General features: G+C 40.0%; 2 protein-coding genes across 3 annotated transcripts; both read right to left on the bottom strand.

The window, feature by feature from the left end:
- Window positions 1-1,419: 1,419 nt before the first annotated feature.
- LOC108936240 (polymerase delta-interacting protein 2-like) lies at window positions 1,420-13,686 on the bottom strand. Of its 2 annotated transcripts, none has more exons than XM_018755507.2 (11): window positions 13,494-13,686; window positions 12,033-12,108; window positions 11,650-11,747; window positions 11,138-11,237; window positions 10,815-10,890; window positions 10,542-10,649; window positions 10,172-10,308; window positions 9,943-9,969; window positions 9,447-9,572; window positions 9,170-9,249; window positions 1,420-3,299 (listed from the first exon to the last, which is right to left on the bottom strand). In XM_018755507.2, the coding sequence occupies exons 1-11, from the start codon at window positions 13,670-13,672 to the stop codon at window positions 3,185-3,187; spliced, it is 1,122 nt and encodes a 373-aa protein (XP_018611023.1). In that variant the 5' UTR covers window positions 13,673-13,686; the 3' UTR covers window positions 1,420-3,184. The 2 variants fall into 2 exon arrangements, with proteins under 2 accessions (XP_018611023.1, XP_018611022.1); XM_018755506.1 differs by lacking the exon at window positions 1,420-3,299 and adding an exon at window positions 5,062-7,231.
- A 2,156-nt stretch (window positions 13,687-15,842) lies between these two features.
- Window positions 15,843-17,574, bottom strand: sebox (SEBOX homeobox). Its single transcript, XM_018755225.2, has 3 exons — window positions 17,330-17,574; window positions 16,639-16,844; window positions 15,843-16,528 (listed from the first exon to the last, which is right to left on the bottom strand). The coding sequence occupies exons 1-3, from the start codon at window positions 17,433-17,435 to the stop codon at window positions 15,905-15,907; spliced, it is 936 nt and encodes a 311-aa protein (XP_018610741.1). The 5' UTR covers window positions 17,436-17,574; the 3' UTR covers window positions 15,843-15,904.
- Window positions 17,575-21,591: the final 4,017 nt, after the last annotated feature.

Raw genomic sequence — 21,591 nt, 5'->3', positions numbered from 1 at the left:
TGTTAGAATAATAAAATATGGAAAATAAGTATAAATTTCTTCAGATTTGTTATGATTAGGACGATAATGAATTGATCTGTTTGATCTGTGAAATAATTTAGTATAACTTATTAAATTCTAGTCTACTTTTATTCCACAACTAATCAAAACACTACATAGAGTTCATTGGAAGTTGTTTTGGAGAAAAGCATCTGTTAAATAAATAAATGTTTTCCAGAATTTATTTATAGACTTTATAGGAGGATTCATCAGATTCTTAAAAGGTTTATGGCCTACAAAAAGTCAAGAAACTGTATCTGAAGTCCCAAATTAATAAATTCAATTTAAAATTATTGGAACTGTGCTATTCATCAAAGGTAATTAAATACAAACTCTGAATACACAAACACATGACAAAAAACAAAACAACAAATGGCATAAACAGGACCTGCAGCTCAACAACAAAAATGGAGTCCTTCTTTGCACTGGACTTTTTCATGCAGCACATTTATAAATAGCAAATTCAGTCAAAACAATAAAATGGTACACTTTAAATCTGTGCTGAGGCACTAGCCACACTCATTCCATTGAATTATAAATATTTATTTCAGCATTTTTAATGGATTTGAACACAAAGAACTTACAAAAAAAAAAAAAAAGAAACTTCTCCCCCCAAAATTTCTTTTTCCTCTTTATATCCATATTTAGACCGTATATCACTGATTTTGGTCAAACACAATCCTTGCATATTACTTTTCTCAATACCTCAGCATTATTATATGAAAAACACCTGATGGTTATAATCAAAGTGTTATCTGACCCGCAAGACTTGTATGGACTTGGATGACAGTACATGCAAAGCATTTGTATTTGTAGAACATCTACACTGAGTCCACAAGTGTGAACACTGTAAAATAATCTATACCGTTACACTTAACTGCTGTAATTTTGCCTATTCTTCATTTTGAAAGACAAAAAATAGAGGCAAAAATACAGAAATCTGCTTTAAAATACATTAAAATGATACAAATAATTTGACTTTTGACTGAATGCCAAAGGTCTTACTCTTATCCGTGAGGAAAAAATATGAACTAAGAAACAAGTGGAGCTTAAGACCTAGACTTTTAAATCAATAAATTCAGTTTCTACTTTATTTTGCAAATATGACACTGCCATGAGTTATACTGACAGCCAGTGGTGAGGCTTAGCCAAAGACAGATTGCTTTACACACTATTTATACCCTGAACGTTTCTGTAAAAATATATACAGACACCAGAGCTGCAGTGTATGTTAAGCTTAAAAGGTTTTTTGGAAGAAAAAAAAAAAAAATCTTTAACAGCTAGATGTAATTTCAATAGTTTCAAAGTAACTTTCATTTGCAATTGAGTGCATATTTCAATCAACAAAACACTCAGTTTTTTATACTGAAAAGAAATTCCTTTTAATGGATGAAAGCATTTTATGATTTCACCTGTACAGTTACAGCAATAAATTATTCAACTAATTCCTTGACATCCTTACTGCTATTTTTTCCCCCATTCTTTTTTAACACAAGTTTTTACAGTACAGAACTGGATTTTTTTCAAGACACTTCCATATAAGGGAAATTCATAAACAGCTGTATGTTTCAACTGTATAGGTGTGATGACCCATGGTGCGCAAGATAGGTTCACTATTCACTCAGATTCACGAAAGATACATTGTGGCAGGAGAGAATTTTAAAATTCCTCAGACTGAAAGCCTTTAAATGCACAAATTAATCATTAAGACCTTTCCAAGATAAAGAATCTTAGAGAATAAAATATGGATCACCGATTGTCCAAATAAAGACCAAATTCTCTGAGGGTATGAACCAGTCAGCCCTCCTTAAGGCTTCAGTTGATCACTGATATACTGAAGCATTTCAATGCAAGTACAGTTTTAAGATTATGTCCTGCCTCAGAGTGTCCTGTTTTACATGAAGTTAACGGCCTCTCTATGCCTCAGAGAAATTAAAATTTTGGTTCATCCTGCTTTGGTCTTTTTTTTTTTTCTTTTTCTTTTAAACCAGGTGGAAAAGTCCTATCTCTATACCTTTACCTAGACAGTGTAATTATGTGCAAAAGTTTACAAATTGCATTAATAACAGTAACAATGTACAAAAAGAATATGCACCTTCAGACTTGCCAATTTCTGACCAGTAACGTATTGTGAAACAAAATAAAACTCAGATGAACATAAATCACGTAACAACTTTTGTTTGCCAGCCAATGTGCTACTTTCCCATTTCCCTTAAAGTAATATTTGTTTCAGCAGAACTGAGGGTAAACAAAGTTAAACCTCAAGCACAGAAACAAAGCCTGGTAAGTACTGTGAACATTTACATCTTTTATAACGTAGTAACCATATCTGTGTGTGATGTTTTTGAAGGTAAGCTCCAAATTTCAGGCTTACAAAAACTGCAAGGTGCGCTTTTACAAGTAGGGAATGGTTACTATGACAATTTGAAAGTGTCTATACTTAGATATGTACCAATTCTCAGTTTTTCAGGACCAGACCAGCATTTTAAACCCAGCCTTTGATCTTTATTTCACAAGGCTGTTCTTAGCTGGAATCAGTAATTTTCTGTTCTAACCGAACACTGATCTGAAATCTATAGAGATGGAGTGTTACCTTATCTCATCTCACACCACTAATCATACACCGCAACCTGCCCAAAGTATCACTATCCCATAATGCACAAATAAATGGCAGACAGAGTTTTCAAGGATTGCAAAGAACTAGTGGGGGTTGGGGGAAAAGGGAGGTGCAAATATTTCAGCATGAATGACACAGGACTTATAGACCTTGTTTCCGCAAGTCAGTCTGCACAACGTAGTACATTATACTTGTATAAAAAAAGAAAAAAAATCATTGGCTTTTCATCCAAGTTACTACTAATAACACTGTTGAAAAATAAAGTGTAATTTCACCCCAAAATCCATCCTGCCAAGCATCCACAGCAAAACCATTCTAGATGTCCAAAATGCCTTGGGCTTCCTTCAGCAGCCATACATTCAGGAAAGCTATTACTCTCACTTTTCCAAGTCTTTCTTTTTGAGTCTCATTCTTTAAGGACTTCAATGCAGGAAAAATACTGAAATGTACCATCTGAAAGAAAATATGAATCAATACAATCTTATGAAAATATCACATGAATTGGGCTGGCTGTTAAGTTTATATCTTCTACCAGCTGTAGCCAGCAGGGGGGGCCTTCTCGTCTTTGTTGCTCTCCAGGGAGAAGGGTGGGATCCGCACATCAAAATGGGAACCATCAGTCCTTTCAATGCGGAACGTCCCCCTGTGGAGAAAGTGAGGTTAGAGACTCAACAAGAACAGGTCTATAAACCTGGTCTAGACAGGGATTCAGAGAAAGTGTAATGCTACACCACTGTTTTTCTTCATGAACAACAGATGACCATTACAATGACCATATCATACAGCATCACAAAGGGAAAAGTGAGACTTGAAATTCATTTCCTTAGCACTTTTATTTGCTTACAGGATTATATCGCACACCAGAACTGATTTATGTCCACGATTGTGGACAAGATGTCTTGGAATAGAACAAAAGATTAATATTCCAGCAATTAAAACTCGAGGCCACCTCTTCTGGACATGTGTTTGAATGCCACAGTACACCCCAGGCGACTAATTGCTAAAACATGTAATACAACAAAAGGATTGAGACATCACAAATATTTGGTCTTTTTAAAATTCGTATCTGGAGTCAAACACTTATGAGATGAAAAATAAAGCACTATATAACTATGCTGTAAGATGTTAAGTAAAACATCGTAATTACTTCCTTACAAAAATATAAAAAAAACGAAATGGCAACCAAGGTCACCATTTGTACAACTGCCTGGTGTAAGAGGTAGATTGTGGAGGTAGGAGGAAGCTTCTTTTTTGGTGTGTGTGTTTTTTTTTTTTTTTAAACTTTGTGAGCTTTCCATCTGGTCTAGTATTGCATAAAAGAATGTAAAAAAGTGGAAACAAGAATACATAAACTATTGTCCAAAGTGTGCTGGAGTGTTCAAGAAACTGGGCATGCGTCCTCAAGAGAGCAAGTTGAAATCCCAAGATGGTCTGACCCTCTAACGCATCTGAAAAATTTATTCATGCAAATAAATTTTGTACAAAAGGGTCAAGGAACCAACACTGAAGATGTTTAATGTGCTCATACATACACCAAATGTGACTCTGGGTACATGAAGAAATGCAGTTAGCTTCTAGTCTGCTATGCATGTCTGAAGTAGAACATTGAGGTAAGTTGATTCAAGCTGTCTTTCCCTTATACATGGAAAATTGATTCACATAAGTGGAAGCTGGAGGTGAACTGGTAGGTCCCCCACAAGGAAAAAGCTTTCAGGCAAGTTGGTCTATAGCTGCAGCAGAGCTTAAGCAACTGCTCGTGAGAAGATGCAGTGAAGAAAGAGACAGATCTCCCGTGGCTGTCAAGGGAGGTGGAGGGGATGGAAACATGGAACATATTGATTGGCCTGCTGAAATGGGAAAGTCCCCCTGCAGAAGGTGGAAATAACCAAATTACAGTTGGGAGATAAAAATTCCCAGCCTTTTCCTTCTGGGGATGGAGGAAATAGCCAGTGGCAAAGCAGCATGTTCCTCTCTACCACGGGCACCATGCATTCGTAGTGATAATCCACCAAGGTCCACCTTCTATCCACCAAATTCTCTTCCAGTGCATGTGTCACTGCACTTCATTGGGAGAAGTTGTCACATACCCACGGACATATTCCACCAAAACAGAAAACAGCACCCCTCTACTTCTCCATACTGCTGAGGAGATATTCCATCAATCCATGAGAGCCTTCCAAATTTGGTCAGATTCTACATTATGGATTTCAGAACTAACATTTGGTTTGAAAACAAAAGACTTATAGACTCTCTGCAGATGACATCAAGCTCAAACTTAAAAACACTATTTGCTTATGTCTACACACAGCTAGGGGTTTCAGCAACAAGTTCAGAAGTGAGCCTCAATCCTACTATAGCATGACTCCAGCCCAACATCTAAAGAAGCTGATCAGAAATGGGCGAGTATTCCCCAACATCTCCCCCTTCCTTCTTTCCTGGAAAGCTGTCAACATTCCTTAGTATAGTCCGACATGTTGTTGATCAGAACACCAACCATTAGCCCCACTGGTCTACACACGCATGCAAAGGACAGGAGCCAAATGCCTCTGGACATAGCTTATTTATTTTTTTATTTTTTGCAACTTGATGAAATTTGACAGTTTTGGTCAGCTATCCACAGTGAGCTAAATTTTTGCTCAGTTTAAAACTCCCCCAAACAGTCTTACCCAAACTGATTACAACACTTAGGGTAGAACACATGCAATGTTTTAACAGTTTTTGAAGCCAAGTTTCCTCTAATACAGCTTTGCACCCTTGATGAATTTTCCCATGGGGATTAATAAAGTGTTATTACAAATAACAGGTTGCCCAAGTAACAGAGCCTGTAATATTAACATTTCCAAAAAGCAAATTTGTTTAAGCCACTTGTAAAATCACTTTCCCAACAGCACTCCCTTCCAAATGATGCACATGTATTAGCATACACATAACTGGAATACAGAACAAGCAGGGCTACTCCTCTCAGCCAAACCTTATACCTGAAGGGGCCATTGGAAGCTAAAGACAGAAAACTTCAGGTCTAAAAAAACAAAAAACACTGCCTTAAATGAGTTGTCGATTAATTTACCTGATTCTTTTTCCAAAGTAATTTGCAATGTTAACCTGCTTACAGTAATTAATGGGCAAATTATAGCTTCCCCATTTATACAATGGGTAATTTTATCTGGAGCAATTTGAAGTAAGCACTTTGCTCAATCATACCACAGCAGGTGCTGGGATTGGAGCCTGGGTCTTTTGATTGCAAACTGGCAGCTGTAACACAATGCTACCTGCCACCCCAAATGAAACAACAGTACAAATACAACAGTATCAAACACTATTAACCAGAAGGGAATATATGCCTTTACATCTTACAACCGGTTATAAAATCAACTGACCAAACCAGATATTTGTAGTGGGTCAGTGGTGTCCAGATGCCTAGATGCCTGAAGCTGTTTAAAGTGTTTGGCCCAAAGGGTTGAAGATGAGAACAGCTTTGGGGGGCCTGGCTCACCCATCGACTGGACCAACCAATATTAAGTGCTCTCTGCTTCTTCTACAAACAGTGCTTTTACCATTGAAAAGCTGTTTTCATTTGGTCAAAACCTTGGCTTCATTCCATTTTAAGTGCACCCTACAGCTCTGAAGTGCCTGCCTGAAGACAGAGGGTAAAGCATGCAGATGCAGGCATGTATTCAACACTCGTAATGTTCCTCTGCTGCTTTCTGAAGTGCAAATACGCAAGAAGTGAATCACAGAAGCTGACAATGCCTGGTTATAAAGGTCCTAGCACTTTGTGGTACAAATTCCATACTAAGCCCTCTTCCAAAATAACTTATTTCAGTACACTGTCAGACCAAAACCACTGAAGTGACATCCAAACACAAACACACCACAATGAAGAACTATATTCAGAGACATACTTCTAACATGAAGTCTTAGTCATTGCTTTAATAATTTCCGACTTCCAGATAGTAATATTAGTTTTGATACTATCTTGTTCCTTCCAACTACTTCCAATGACATTTCCGCTTGAATGAATGAAAGCAGAGCAAATCCACTGGCTTCCATTAGGAGGGAAAAAAAAAAAAAAAAGATGATCAATTTACTGATAGTACCAAATCTCTTCTAATTTTCCAGTTATAGAACTCTGAATTACCCGTAAAGTAACAATTAAAGAAATGTATAATAATTAAAAGAACAAGGAAAATGTAGCATTCATCAAAAAAAAAAAGTGCCAAATTGGCATTATCTTCACATTTGTCTTTATAAAGCTTCTAATCTGCAGTGTCTCCAGCCCATGCCTAATGTAACTCTGATGCTCGGATTGAGGTGTGGGGGGCACCTCAGCAGTAACTTGACTAACACCAGGGCAGAGCCATAATTTATCTGATGTGAGAATACCAGAAACAGGCAAGGGGGAATTGTTGGGATTGAAGTGAGGGGGAGTTGGGGGACGGGCAGCGCTCTCAGGCTAGAGAGAAGGGGCCTGGCAGGAAGCCGTCAGGAGTATCGTCTTTCTTGCTTTCGAGCGAGAAGGGCGGGATGCGGACATCGAAGAAGGTGCCGTTGGGCCTCTCGAAGCGGTAAGATCCCCTGTGGGTGCGAGAGACAACAGGCACCGTCAGAGCACGACTGCCGGCCCTTCTTCATGCTCTGACTCCACCAGCAAAATGCCATATCTATCGGTCCTCTTCCTTTCAGTAACAGCACACTTGGGTGGACTAGGCAGCAAGGCCAAGAACACCTGGACCAGCTACAAAACCAATGACGTTATGCCTTCCTCGAGTACAGTCACTCTCACATCTCCCTTATAAAAACTTTCTGCTCAAAGCATCTGTTCAAATTCATCATCACAGCCACAATGAGATCAGAGACTGAGGTTTTTTCACACTCATCAATGGTTTCTGCTCATGATGATTAGTGCACACAAATCACCTTCCCCTCTTAGTGCACTAAAGCTATTCAGAAGCATCTGGATGTGTAACATTGCTTAAGTACTTGCTTAAGTATAATGCTGAGCATAAAGACACTGCTAAATGAAAGCTTCAAACTTAACTTTTTAAACAGATGTACATAACAGCCTAAACATTTGATAATGCCCTGTTAAATCAATACAACTCACTTCACAAATATGAAAAATAACCAATGTTCAACACAGGTAAGATGGAAACCTAAAACACTACGCAATTAAGTTGGTGCTATTCGTTAAAACGTAGGGACTTATAGTCCATATATAGTTTAAATACTATAAAAACAAAAGCACCCTTCCTTGTATGTACAAGAAAACTCCGAAAGAGACTTTAGCTACTATTAAAATAGGGCTGGACATTTTTACTTCATGAACAGAGATTCACTCTGTATCTTATTTACATTTATTCATTTAGCTGACACTTTTCTCCAAAGCAACTTCCATGGTTGAGGTTACAATTATTTACCCATTTATACAGCTGGGTAATTTTGCTGGAGCAATTTTTAGGGTAAGTACCTTGCTCAAGGGTACTACAGTCAGAGGTGAGCCTCAAACCTGGGACCTTTGGGTCCAAAGGCAGTAGCTCTAACCACTATGCTACCTACTGTCCCCTACTACTATTAGTCTGCCAATGGCAAATTGGAGATAATCAGCTAAACTAGCAGAATAAATACAAATTACTGAAAAAGGTCTAAAAGATAAGTTAATACTTTAGCTTGCAAAGTCTAGATCATCAATAGCAATATTTCAATATGTTACATGAAAACATACAAGGCTGAAACAGACCTGAAGCCCTAACAGTCACCACTTAACCTACAACTAGCATCTGAAAGTCATGTCAACACAAGGTCTGCTATGAGCAACCTGCACTACAATACAATGTTACCACCAGAAGATGTGCTGAAAACTGTTACAAAACCACACAATACATTAAAGAGTGACCATCATTGCCATTCCTATACATGGAGCTTCTCCAGTCTACATCATTCTACTGAAACAGTGCTAATTATGGCAGTTTGAAACAACCAACCTTCTATTACTAAACACACACACATTATCTTCCAAGTGTTCTATTTTAACTACAAAAGGCAAAGTAAAAAAGATGTTTCATATTGACTATATTTGATACGTTATATGACCAAACACACACATTGTCCTCCAAGTTTTGTTTTTTTGGCTGTAACAGGCAAAATAAAGCTAAATCTGCTTAACTTGTAATGCAGAGGTGTTTAACAAAAACTAGTCACATGCTTTACTTCAACTAACAATGCAAAAAATACTGAAGTACACATTCAGAGTGAGGGCATTTTGACACACAGTACACTGGGGGGGGGGGGCTTCATACCCATAAGAGTTAAAGTTGTTCATTGTGTCCTGAAAGCAAAAACACATTCCACACACACAGACATGCAAACGTGTGTCTGACAAAGTGGAGTTTTTGTGTGTGTACGGGGGAAGGGTCTTTGCTCTCAGCTGTGCCCCCATAGGTCAGACTGGGTGAGGCAGCTGAGGGAGCGATGAAGTGATGTAAGGAGGGGTGCAAAGTTGGTAATATGACCTACCACATGTGTCCGCTTGGTGCCTGCAGTGACACATGGCTGCTGTACTGGAACGCAGGTTGCTCCTTAGATAACACTGGCTCCTGTGGGTGAAGATGCATACGTAGGGCCAAAAATGTTATCTAATGTGCATTTTATATTTTCTGCATTTAGCAGACATAAAATACACAAAGAATAATCTAAATTCAGTCACTGTAAAACATTCGATTGAGAACTTTCCATCCTCAAAGATTTTTTTTTTTTTTTTTTTTTTTTTTTAAAAAACAAAAACCCCACATACCCGGCCCACCACACCACGGCCTCGAACAGTTTCTAGTGTCCCTGAGAGACTGAAGATCCTCCAGTGCCGCTCCCGGAGCTGCACCACCTCATTGCCCATGTTCTCCAGACGGATGCAGTAACGCCACTGCAGGCAGGCAGATGCAAAGAGACAGACACAGATGTACAAAGACGACACACAAAGATCACTGACAATACTCACTAACATGCATGTGTGGCTGCTGAAACACTGAATAGTGACCATTAAACCATGGCCATTCAATTTCTATTAAGGATCAAATCTGTAGTTCTGTGAACAAAAAAAAAAAAAAAAAAAACCCAACACAAATTAAAAAGAAAAAGAAAAAAAAAAAAAAAACTGTTAAAGTTTGGATACCATGTATCTTTTAACCAATTCAGGTGTTGTCTCTTTTACAGGGACACAGGCCAATAAATTGCACACTGTAAATAAAAATCTGTTTCATAACACCGAAAGCAATATTACATATCCTACTTACCCAATATACATGGGAGTTCTGAGCTTCCTGTAAATAAATAAATTAATGAAAAAAGCAAAATACAACACGATCATTATTCAGATTTGTCAAGGGCATCATCCTAATGCAATGCATTTAACAGTAACTGTCTTTTTAATTTAAACATGCTCATTTGCTTAGTACGCTCAGACAATATCCTTGTAGTACTTGGGAAGTCAGTCATCATTGGGGGTGAAAGCAGAAGACCTACCCGCATGCCCATATAGAAGGGGATGACAGTAACGCGGATATTCTCGGTGGTTTCACGGTGAACATCTGACAACTCAAGCCAGGGGTGGTTCTTCTCCTGCCAAGCACGGAGTGTGTCTCGCGGGACAAAAGGTGGCACTGATTTTACCAGGCCAGGCAGAGGGACACATGGACATGTTGTCAGTTAGCTACTGATGAGTGCTCTGATGAGATGAGGATGGGTAGCATTAGTGTTTTTTTTAAATGAACTACGGCCCTTTCCCCAAGGTAAAGTTGGCTGCATATCACGTCATTCTGACTAAATGGATGTATTGTATCTCTTTAGTTTGTTTTAACAGTACTACTGGCTAGGAGTGGTTGGGTGATAGTACCTTTGGAGGGGTTGAATGTGAGGAACCGCTCAAAGAGCTCGTGCTGGATCGGCACCTGATCAGTGGAGCTGTACGGTAGGACATCCTCGTGGCTCACATAGTCCAGCCCTAGAGTGATGACAGAAAGAGGAAGTGTGATCGAGGAGGACAGAGGACTTGGCAGAGAGGGATGAATCGGGAAATGCTCATCTGTCTCCCTTCCTCTTTCTGCAAGTCCAATAACACAGTAAGAGGAAGACAGAATTATTCTGGAAGACTTCCAGTGCCTCCCACCTGGAATTGCATAGAGGGCCCTGCTGTCATCGTGATTCGCCAGAAAGGTCACCGCTTCTGTCTGTGATCTCTGAGACTGAGCACAACAGGAAAAGATTTCACCATATCAACCACGAATCTCATGTCAAGTACATTCAGTTTTTACATGGATTACCTACTACAGCAAATCATGTCTTTCAGTAAGAGAAAATAAAAATGTAGCTATAACAGAAATATAAACATCCTTGCAAAATTTATTTACTGAGGGATCAGAATGGTCGCATATTTAGACTAATGTTTTGCACAAAGAAGGCCCTAGCTAGGAGGGTTTGGAAGGCACTCACAATGTGCGGACAATCCCGTGTGTCAATGAGGACCTGATAGTATGTGTGGGTTTTCCCCTTCACCTCTTTTGACCCACGAGTACCGGGAGGTTCTGACTTACTGTACCGAAAGAGGGAAAAACAGGGGAATGTAAGACATTTAAATAAATAAATAATAAAAAAAAAAAAAACAAGAAGTGATTCAAATGCCCCAAGCTTGCAGGCTACAAATACACAGCAGAATGAACTTTGAAAAGGCTGATGTGGTAAACTGTTTAATTATTTGAGGCCATAATCCAAATCCTTTTACATTCTGCCTAATTTAAAGAACCACACCAAACAGATCACTTATTTAGCATGAAATTTCTTTTAAAGCCCAAGGTTTTTTACTTAACTTACTCTGCTTAACTCAAATAGATGGCACATACTTGAATAAGACATGCAGCGTTTTGAGATGTGAAGATTTCACATGAAACAGCAGCATGTGCAGATAATATAAAGGAAAGTTGGCAAGGGTGGGCAAAAGTGGGTACCTCTCACTTGTAGGGGGTGTGACGTCACGGTCGTAGAGACGGGCATGCCAAGGGAACAGAACGATCCCTCTGTAGCCAAACACGCTGTGAAGGAACAGCTGTGGAAACGGAGGGGGGGGGAACATACAAATATTGACATATGTGGGAAACTGCCAGCTGCAGACATTCCTACCCAAGCACTATACCTTCAGTTTTACTTTTACTGGAAATTAACTAGAACTACTGCCAGTATTTTATGCAGTCCAAAAAACTAAAGAGCAACACAAATTAGACAAACTAGAAACACAACAACGTACACAGCCGAGGCTAATCGGTAGTGTTTCTACAGGTTACACTGCAGAGGGACAACGACGGGGACGATCACAGCGAACTCAGCCCCTCACCTGGCCTGTTTCATATTTGCCGTGCTGCTTTGGTGCCTCAAACACTCCAACTGTCTCCAAAATCTTCCCCTCAGGCCTGTTACTAGCCAAGACAGGACGGGACAAGAAACACACAGGCACATACAGAAAACACAGACCAACTTAGAAATCAGGAAACAAGCAGGCAACGGTCAAATTGACAAAATTGAGCATCTGGACCACTCAACTACTATACTGGATTGGACAACACAGTTATGCAGACGGTACTAATCAAACCTTGTCGATCCATAAGGCTTTCAGTCCGCACATAACCAACAGTGTCCCGAACAGCAATCTACCAGTTAACCCAATTCAAGGGACACACTGTTCTGTTTGTGAAACAGCTGTGAATGACTGCTGAAAAAAAATCAGACTTTAAGCAAACGCAATTAAACGTGGCTTATATAAGGGCACGGAACAATGTCGGATGAATAGGAGCGCAGTTCTAGCTGGGTCACTTGCGAAGCCAAAAGAGCAGCCACGGGCCCATAGGCAATGACAAAGAGAAGCGGTTCAGTTCTCCATGGCGCTGTGCCACTTCCGGTGAGCACCGGGGTCTCTTACTGGCACCAGCACAGAAGACAGCGGTTGTGACATGTCGCAGAAGGGGAAAAATACCGGGTAGTGTACTTCCTACTGCTTGATAAGGTTACATAACCCAGATTTGTATCAGGCTCTCGTCTTTCTTTTGTAAACCCTAATGCTTTGGACAGAGCTTTATGTACATGATGAATCATACAACACAGACATATCAATATGCATAACATACCGAATGCTGGCGCAAGTGGCTCCTTATATAAATATATTTTATTGATCTCATCTAATTTCCAAAAACATACTAATTGTTATGAGCTGACTTTTTTTTTTCTTCTTCAATGTTACACACTAAAGTTATCAAAAAAGCCATGTTAGATACCAGACACTCCACAATGATTTGCTGATGCTGGTGACTCGCCAACGTCGCGGTTTACTTTGATTTGTCACTGATTTCACCTCAAACACCTCGATAAGTAAAGCAGCAGCTGGATTCGAACGTGGAACCTGCAAAACATTTAACCCACACAGCAGAGTACCTGCTGCTGTCCCCTCAGTCTCAGTACAGTGTGGCGCGCGCACGCTGCACACAGTCCCCCCCCGTCTACAGTAACGGCCTCGTGCTGGTTGTGTTTATCCGACAGCAACAGCGGAGCGACCTTGCTGCGTCACCTCAGCCCTCGATTACGCAATAACTAAGTGCGCTGACCAGCGCTAATGTGTAATTATACACAGCCAAGTCCTCTTAGTTTAACCTGTCACACTGTCCGAAATCGCGTGCAAACCACTGTGTGTGTTAATAACGACTTGCAGCAGCGCGTCTAAGAAGCTAATTCCGTGTGGCTGAGGGTAGAGCTCAACCGCGGCGCGCACGCGCTCGCTCAGCGATGGCGTTCGGTTCCTGCTTACCGCGAGGACAGGAACCGCGCCTGGGCACCACCGGCCACACCGCAGCTCGAGCACGGCAGCGCGTGTCCGTTCACTTCCTGTCTGCCGCAAAGGTCCGCGTGCAACGCCGCGAACGCTCGTTTTCTACCGTATTTACCTACTGAGGACAACAAACCCCGTCTTAACACACAGGCGGCCATCTTTGTTCAGATGGCTCGTGGAGGGCTGTGGGTTCTGCCCGAAAAGCATCACGGGAAATGTGTGCTGTTCTTGAGTCCGCAATGGAGCCGATAATTCGCATAATAGCATTATCTTCGCTGCAGCTTTTACCATTACTTTTTTTCTCTTTGCCTTATTACTTGTTTTTGATGCTTTCAGGCTATGCTAGTTTAACACCAGTTAAATATACATTGTACGTCTTTTCCTTAAACGGTTCTACAGGTGGGGCAGCGTGAAAGAAATGTTAATTTCCGGTTATTTGTAATCCCATGGAAATCATATTTAATAGCATACATTTAATTTGACCTTCATAAATGTACGTTCATGGTGAGCACGCTGAAAATCCCCCCCTGAAGTAACCCGCAGTCCCTTTTCTGGTCAGTTGGTGACAGCAGAAGTCAACAAGTAAAGTAATTCAATCAGGACCTCCGGCGTGGGTTTGTAGTAGAGTTTAAACACCACCATGCTTTACCAGGGTGCATCACTAAATTATTAAATGTTTTCTTATTAAATGTTGATCTAAAGCCCTCTACTAGTTTGCAGCATAGGCAAATAGAAAAAGAAGTCATAAAACCTAGGGTAACGTGACAAAACAAAAGGACAATGCCAGCCTCCCATCACTCACTGTGCATTACCTACGTTAATTCTGTGTGTCGTCGAGCAGAAATTAATTTCTGGTATTTTTTTTTATTCTCCATCGAGATGCTTCATTTTAGTGCGTATAAAATACATTACTTTGGATAATGCTTACTCGACCGTCTGGTTATTGCAAATGTCTTCGCCCTTCTGAAACTGTCTGTCGCCTCATTCTTTTTCTACCTCTCGAACTGTCACAGAAGGGAACACATTAAAATACTAGAAAATACCGTCCGATCGCTTAGCGTTATATCTAGGCTCATTTCAAATAAGGAAAGTTTTCTGTCCCTGCATACCAGTATTTACACAAACGTTTTGTACAAGAAGTATTTTGCCATTTCTAGATGGAAATAACAAAAAAAATAAATAAATAGATTTTTATGTCTAAAAACTACATCATAAATATCTTTTGAGTCAGACCTCTGGTAATGACTTTAAACTGTTCCACTAGACGATCATGTTTTCTCTTAATTTTTTTATTAATAAGGACATCATGTCCACATATCTCCTCATATCAGTGATTAAAGGATACGGCTACATCTGGAGTACAATAAGTATATCTCAAAGAATTTAAATTTGACACCCGGATTAAGTTTTTTTTAAAGATTATTTGGTATTACAGATTATTATGATATGCCAAGATCACTGTCCAGCAGGTCCGTGTCAGTGCTTCTGTCATATCGTCACGGTAATAACTTGTATGTAATACAGCGCAGAGGACTTTAAATCCAGCTAGAATTAAAGCACCGATAAGACGATAGAAACTTGAGCTCTGTATTTAATTTGTTTTGCATTTATCCATATTTTTGAAAAAAAAAAAAAAAATGTTATTCCACTAGAGAATTATTTTATGCTGCCTCTCAGAGCAAGCAAAGAATTTATTGAAGATATTGCGAATATTAAACAGCCAGAAAGAAGGGTTAAGTGTTGCAGCTGCTTGAGTCTGACAATATATTTAGAAATATGCAGGAAATATTTGTAGAAATGTGTGAATGCACTTAAGAAGTGCAAAAATTCTAGGTATTCTTTCATTTTGGTTTGGTAGGCCTAGTGTTTCAACCAAGTCAACACCACCTCAGATTTGACCACAAGTTCTGTAATCCGACAGAAAATCACAAGAATGACACTTTTTTTCATTTTTATACAGACAAATGGTGCTTGAATAAGGTGAATACAATTAAAAAATAATAAATATTAGATACATGATTTACAAACTTGAGAAACACGTTCACATTTTGGCATATTGAAAACAGTGACTCAAGAAGAGAACCATTAGCGTACGTAAACCTCGGCCACAAAGTTTGTTCATACAGTCACAAAAGGCTTATTCGCGACTATTCGAGACAATGTCCAAAGAAATTCCAAAGAAATTTCCGGCATAACATATTACTCAGTGACAAACTGAGAGAACAGTGACAGTCAGCCTATATGTCATCAGCGTGCCCTTAAGAACGAGGACATAATTTTTTTCTGAACTCAAAAATATGAGAACAGGTTGAGAAAGCAAAGAAGTGACAGATGGAGGCAAGGTAGGACTGTTTCACATTGCGCCGGTGGGGTTGACGAAAGGGTCAGAATTACAGCAGGTTTGTCACAACGGCAGCATTGTAAATCAGGTCAGAGATGTACCCCAGTGAGGTCTGGGGCACAGCTGTTGCTTGGTGGTCCTGCTGGATGTTCCAGTACATCTGTTGTGGTTGCATGTGTACCATTTTGTCCACAGAGACAGAGCCAACTCTTCCCTGGGTTGCCAACTGGGGTTGAGCCCTGGAGCATCCATATCCTGGGGTGGAAGCCCACAGCTGGTTGAAGTCATCCCATTGCTCCTGGACAGGGCAGACCTGCCTACCAACTACAGCAGGGGGAACAGGTTTTTCCGAATAGGGCCAGTAACTCTCCTCCCAGACAAAGGCCTCTTGAACATCCGCAGAAGTAGGTTGAGAAGGATGTGAGAGGTGCTGGGGTGCAGAGCCCTTGCGCTGCCTAACCCAGTCTGGAAAGAACTGCTGCGGACCATTTCCCCAGCCTACTTCAGGTGCTGCCTGCCTCATCGGTGCGGGGGAAGTAAAGACAGGACCCTGAAAGGTGCTACCAGGCATGGAAAAGCATGCAGATGCCACCCCTCCTCCCAGACTCTTCTTTATGGCTTTGCCAAGTTTGCCATTCTTTATACTCCTAGCTCTTCTGTTCTGGAACCACACCTGCAAAAATGATGTGTTAAGTTTGTTGGTCGCATGATTGTAAGTTACGCACAGCTAACGTTTGAAAATATGTTTAGGAGAACAGTGAGTAGTAGAAGCTCGCAACTTGCCTGTATTTTGCTCTCTGGGAGGTGGGTTAGTGAAGCCAGCCTTTCCCGCAGTGTTATGTCGGGGTACGGGGTTACTACGAAAGTTCGCTCCAGCTCCGACAGCTGCGCGCGGCTGAAAATGGTCCTTTTCCTTTTCCTCTGCGCTTCCCCGAGCGCCGCTGGCCTTTCCGCTTCAGGAGGCGACACGGTCCGCTCACTTATCGTGTCTGTCGATGACAAAAATACGTTTAAAAACGTGCTCATGATTTTTCTTTTTTTTTCTTTTTTTTTAACAGTAAGCACAAACAGTGACCCAGTGTAAATAGTGTATCTAGCAGTGTAAGTCACCAATAGGTGTGTGGGCTGGTAACAGTGGAAGTCGCTTTGGAGAAAAGCGTCTGCTAAATAAATAAAATGTAAATTACTAAATGTAAATAAATCATGTGGACATCTTTTACATATACATCCCTCTCAAACAAAAATTCTTTACACTCAAAAATATACAGTTACAGTACCTCAATCAAATAAATCAGGTTAAACGCCGGGATTACGTAAAGTTACATCAGTCAGAATCACGAAAATACCAATCGTAACAGCAAAATCTACGTATAAAAAGTTACACATCAAAACTGATTCATGCCCATTGCCAATGGTCTAACAAAAGACGACTTATTCTACACTGTCTGTGGTCCTGGAAACACAGATTTGTTACCGTTTATATCATGGACATGGTCATTGTGGCTGGAAAACGGGAAACTGATCTCCTTCTCCATCGACTTGTGGGAACTGAAGAGCCTGGAGTCCGCGAACAATTCCATAACTCCTGCTGGAGCGCAAGTGGAGCGACCAGAAGCACAGAACGAGTGTAGCCCTGGGACACTACAGTTAAATCTTAGCCAGAAGGCAGAGAAGCGATGTATAGGATGTCCCTCTAAGCCTAAGCTAAGGTCCTGTGTCTTCTGCCAAATCCCGCTCGAGTCTACGTCTTATATGCGTCCTGAGCGCCGTGGAGCCCCACCCCGTCAGACCACCGCCACTCCGTCCCTTTCCCTCATTCATGAAGAGAAAGACAAGGGAAGGGACGGAGATGGGGGACCAGCCAGCGGTAGGGGAAACAGGTGACGAAAGAACATTTCATTGATCCCATTCTCTCCACCACCTTAATTTCCTCTCTAGTGGACGTTGGGATGGATTCGGCCGTCTGTTTTTCATGATATGGCCTTCAACGATGCAGTCAATAGCAATGTGGAGGATAATAATAATAATAATAATAATAATAATAATAATAATAATAGGTTAGGGTTATCGCTTTGCAAATTGAGACCAGGTTCGCCTCCTGCAGAATTCTTGAGCAACCAAGTATTCACACTGCGGCAGCATTGCTCTAGTTAAAATTACATTTGCATTTATTCATTTATCTGACGCTTTTCTCCAAAGCGACTTACAATGTTAAGTCTTAAGAGTGATAAAATTACCCACCTGTATAAATTCGTAAACTATTCTGTGTACGAACCTAACACTGCAAAGCGCTTTCGAGAAAAAGGCGTGAGCCAAACGATTATCATCTTTAAGAACCACATTTTTCATGAGAAGGACGGTTCCCCTTCACTGTAATAAAACATTGTAAAACAGAGAATTTATTCTACTTTCCGTTTATCTTAAAGGTTGTTAAAACTACTATTAACAATTTTATGTACATTTTTATTAACTGAAGTCATAAAAATGTCCATAAAATGTCTGTAGAAGTTAAACAACATCTCATAATAAATCTTCTTCCCAAACGCAGTTTTTATATTTTAATATCCAGAGCCAAATTATGGAAGGGATGATATTGTGCGGATTTGTACGGTGAACAACAGTGCATACCTAATCTGAGCCTAGATTAGTTCGGTAATCTGGGTGTTGTCGAATTTTTACCGTTTCCAGCTTCTCTCTGGAGGCTACTCAGATAGAACCTTTAACAATAAAAACAATAAACAATAAAATAGTATATTATCGTTTTTACTACTGATTATTCTTCCTTTTCTAAATAACTTTGTGGTTGCAGTGCCGGTTACCACAGTGAATGGGACATTCCTCATACGAGAACTACTTCATTTGTACTTTTACGGTTAGACCTAGTTAAAGGTATATATTTATGCAGTTTATTTTATTAATCATTTTCATTTTGATTTCAATCATTTTTATTCCTTTCGTTTTACTTCCTTGACGTATTTTTTTTTTTATCTACTGAACTACCGGAGAGGTGAAGTGTAATTCATTTACATTACTATAGTATAGCACACGGCCTGGCCCGGCTCTACACACCCCTATAACCACGGTAAATTTCCGCCACTTTGATATTCATATCCTATGTGGAGTGACATTCGTAGGGAGTGAGGGGGATACTTCCTCCAAAACACGTGTTTTAGGAAGAGTGAAAAAAGCAAGTTGTTAATAATGTTAGCAAATAAAAAAAAATAAAAGGTGTTAATTTTGAAACTGAAATGACACAGAGATTAGGCATGGGGTTCTTAGTTTAGCTCAGATCTAAATATTTGTTTATAATTATTTCGGTCTAAGAAAAAACGATCTGAAACTCAAGCTCTTCATATCCATAACTCCTGTGCTGGTGGTGCAACATAACTGAACTGTATTATATTTCAGTAAATGACAGAGAAGCAGGATCAAGTCCAGATTTCAACAGAACTAAAATGAGATGCACATAAACACAGTAAAAGGGCGAAGGCTGGAAGGTAACGGTCGGACACCAAGCTTCCTCCACGAGTGTGAAGTGTACCTGTCGGACTCGGCGGGAGACACCGGTTTACACCATCAGGTGAGAACCGAGAGTCGAGGGAGCAGGAAGAACCGGAAGGAGATGAAAGCGGGTGGTTGGATCCAGCGCGCGCGCACACACGCACACACACACACACACGCACACGCACACGCACACGCACACACACACGACAAGCAATTCGAATACACATACTCTGTGAAGGCGAGTATTTTTGCAGATTTTAAGGGATGCAATAAGGGGAGGGGGCGTGTCCTCCCCAAATTTCAAACCTGCCTCATCATTTCGTCCCTCTCCAGTATTTTGTATCGTCCAATTTGCTATTGACGATCTTTTTGTCCCCCAATTTGTGACAAGATCTTTCGCCACTCGTTTGAACACATGAACTAATACGGTACACACGTTTATTTCCCATTTAATAGTATTTTTTTTTTTTTAAGTCGGAGAATAAAGTAGATGAACATATACACAGAAAACAATTTGTACAAAAGACAAATTAAATACTTCATTATGTATTGAGTAAAATACAGAAAATGTGTAAAAATATGTTAATATACCTGAAAAAATATAAAATTGTTTATATGGGATAGCAAGTACCAATGAAGTTGAAGATTTAATCCAGGCTATTTGCGTGTGCCGCATGATCCGCTTGATCAGAGACAGCACTTGATTTTCTCCAGTAAAATACCCTCTCGTACAAATGGGTAGATAATGCATTTTTTAGATGTACCTTGTCACACAGGAAAATATCGTTAACAAAAGCACACATACACACACACACACACACACACACACACACACACACACACACACACACACACACACACATTTTCAGAACCGCTTGTCCCTGACGGGGTCACGGGGAACCGGAGCCTAACCCGGCAACACAGGGCGTAAGGCCGGAGGGGGAGGGGACACACCCAGGACGGGACGCCAGTCCGCCGCAAGGCACCCCAAGCGGGATTCGAACCCCAGACCTAGTGGAGAGCAGGACTGCGGTCCAACCCACTGCGCCACCGCGCCCCCTAATTTTTTAATATTTCGAATCGTATATTGTACCTTAGGTCTAATTCCAAGGATTCCGTATTTAGCTTGATAAAAACGATCATAGAGTATGTGTAGGATAACAATAGGGCAAGAATTCATCATAAATGCATTTTTTATATATATATATATATATATATATATATATATATATATATGACTCACTAGTCAAAATTCAGATTTTAGAAATTTATACTTAAATTTCCACTAAATTCAAATTCCAACCATCAATAATTTCAGACGAAACACAAGTCATGTCTTGGATTTGAAATATTTTTAGCCGAAGGTATCTACAGAGCCTTTGCAAAGAGTTTTCACTTTAATAATAATATTTCTAAGATTTTTTTTTTATATATAGCACTTTTGAAACAGCTCCTGAAAGCGCCTGACAGTAAAAGGAAATATTTAGAAGGTAAAATAAAACAACGCAATAAGGTTTATTATAAAAAATAACGGAAAGACAGCAACAAATTAAAAAAAAGAAAAAAACTGATAGTAACGGGAGACAGAGAATGGAAAAGAACACTCAAATATGTTATCTGAAGACAATTCCAAACACGTAGGTGTTAAGGCTGGATTTACAGGTGTTTTACTGTAATAGAGGAATGACGGTGTATTTCAGGACCATAGAAACTTCTGCCTATCGGAGTCGGTGATGACATGGTGAACATGGAAAAAGCTTGCAGTTATACAGTGAAAAAACAAATGAGTGCAAAGCACAGAACCAAAAAAAAGAAGGAAAAAAGAGTCAAGAAAAAGCTAACAGAAGTGGATGGAGAACTGGGAGAACTGAAAAATGCAGTCTAAACCATGCCAGCCTACCTTCTCAGCTAGAATTTATTTCACATATCTGAAATAACAGTTCAGATCAACAGATTCTGGATATGTTTCATGTACATTACGAGCAGTCAGAGCTCAGGTACCGGTATGTTAACATGGAATTACAAGTAGTCAAACAAAAATCCCTAGTACTTCATCTTTGACCAGCGTCATCTAACTGTAATAATGATGTGTTGTGATCTTGACCGACCAGAATGTATTTACAAATATTTCAGTCAAGAATTCGCGAAAAAATAACATTGCGAAAGGGCTTGCTACATGAACAAAGCGACGCACTGAGTGTGTGATGTGGACAACATCAAACGATTAAGGAA

This window comes from Scleropages formosus, chromosome 4, assembly GCF_900964775.1.
Source record: "Scleropages formosus chromosome 4, fSclFor1.1, whole genome shotgun sequence".
Lineage (NCBI taxonomy): Eukaryota > Metazoa > Chordata > Actinopteri > Osteoglossiformes > Osteoglossidae > Scleropages > Scleropages formosus.
This window is presented reverse-complemented; position numbering and strand designations above follow the sequence as displayed.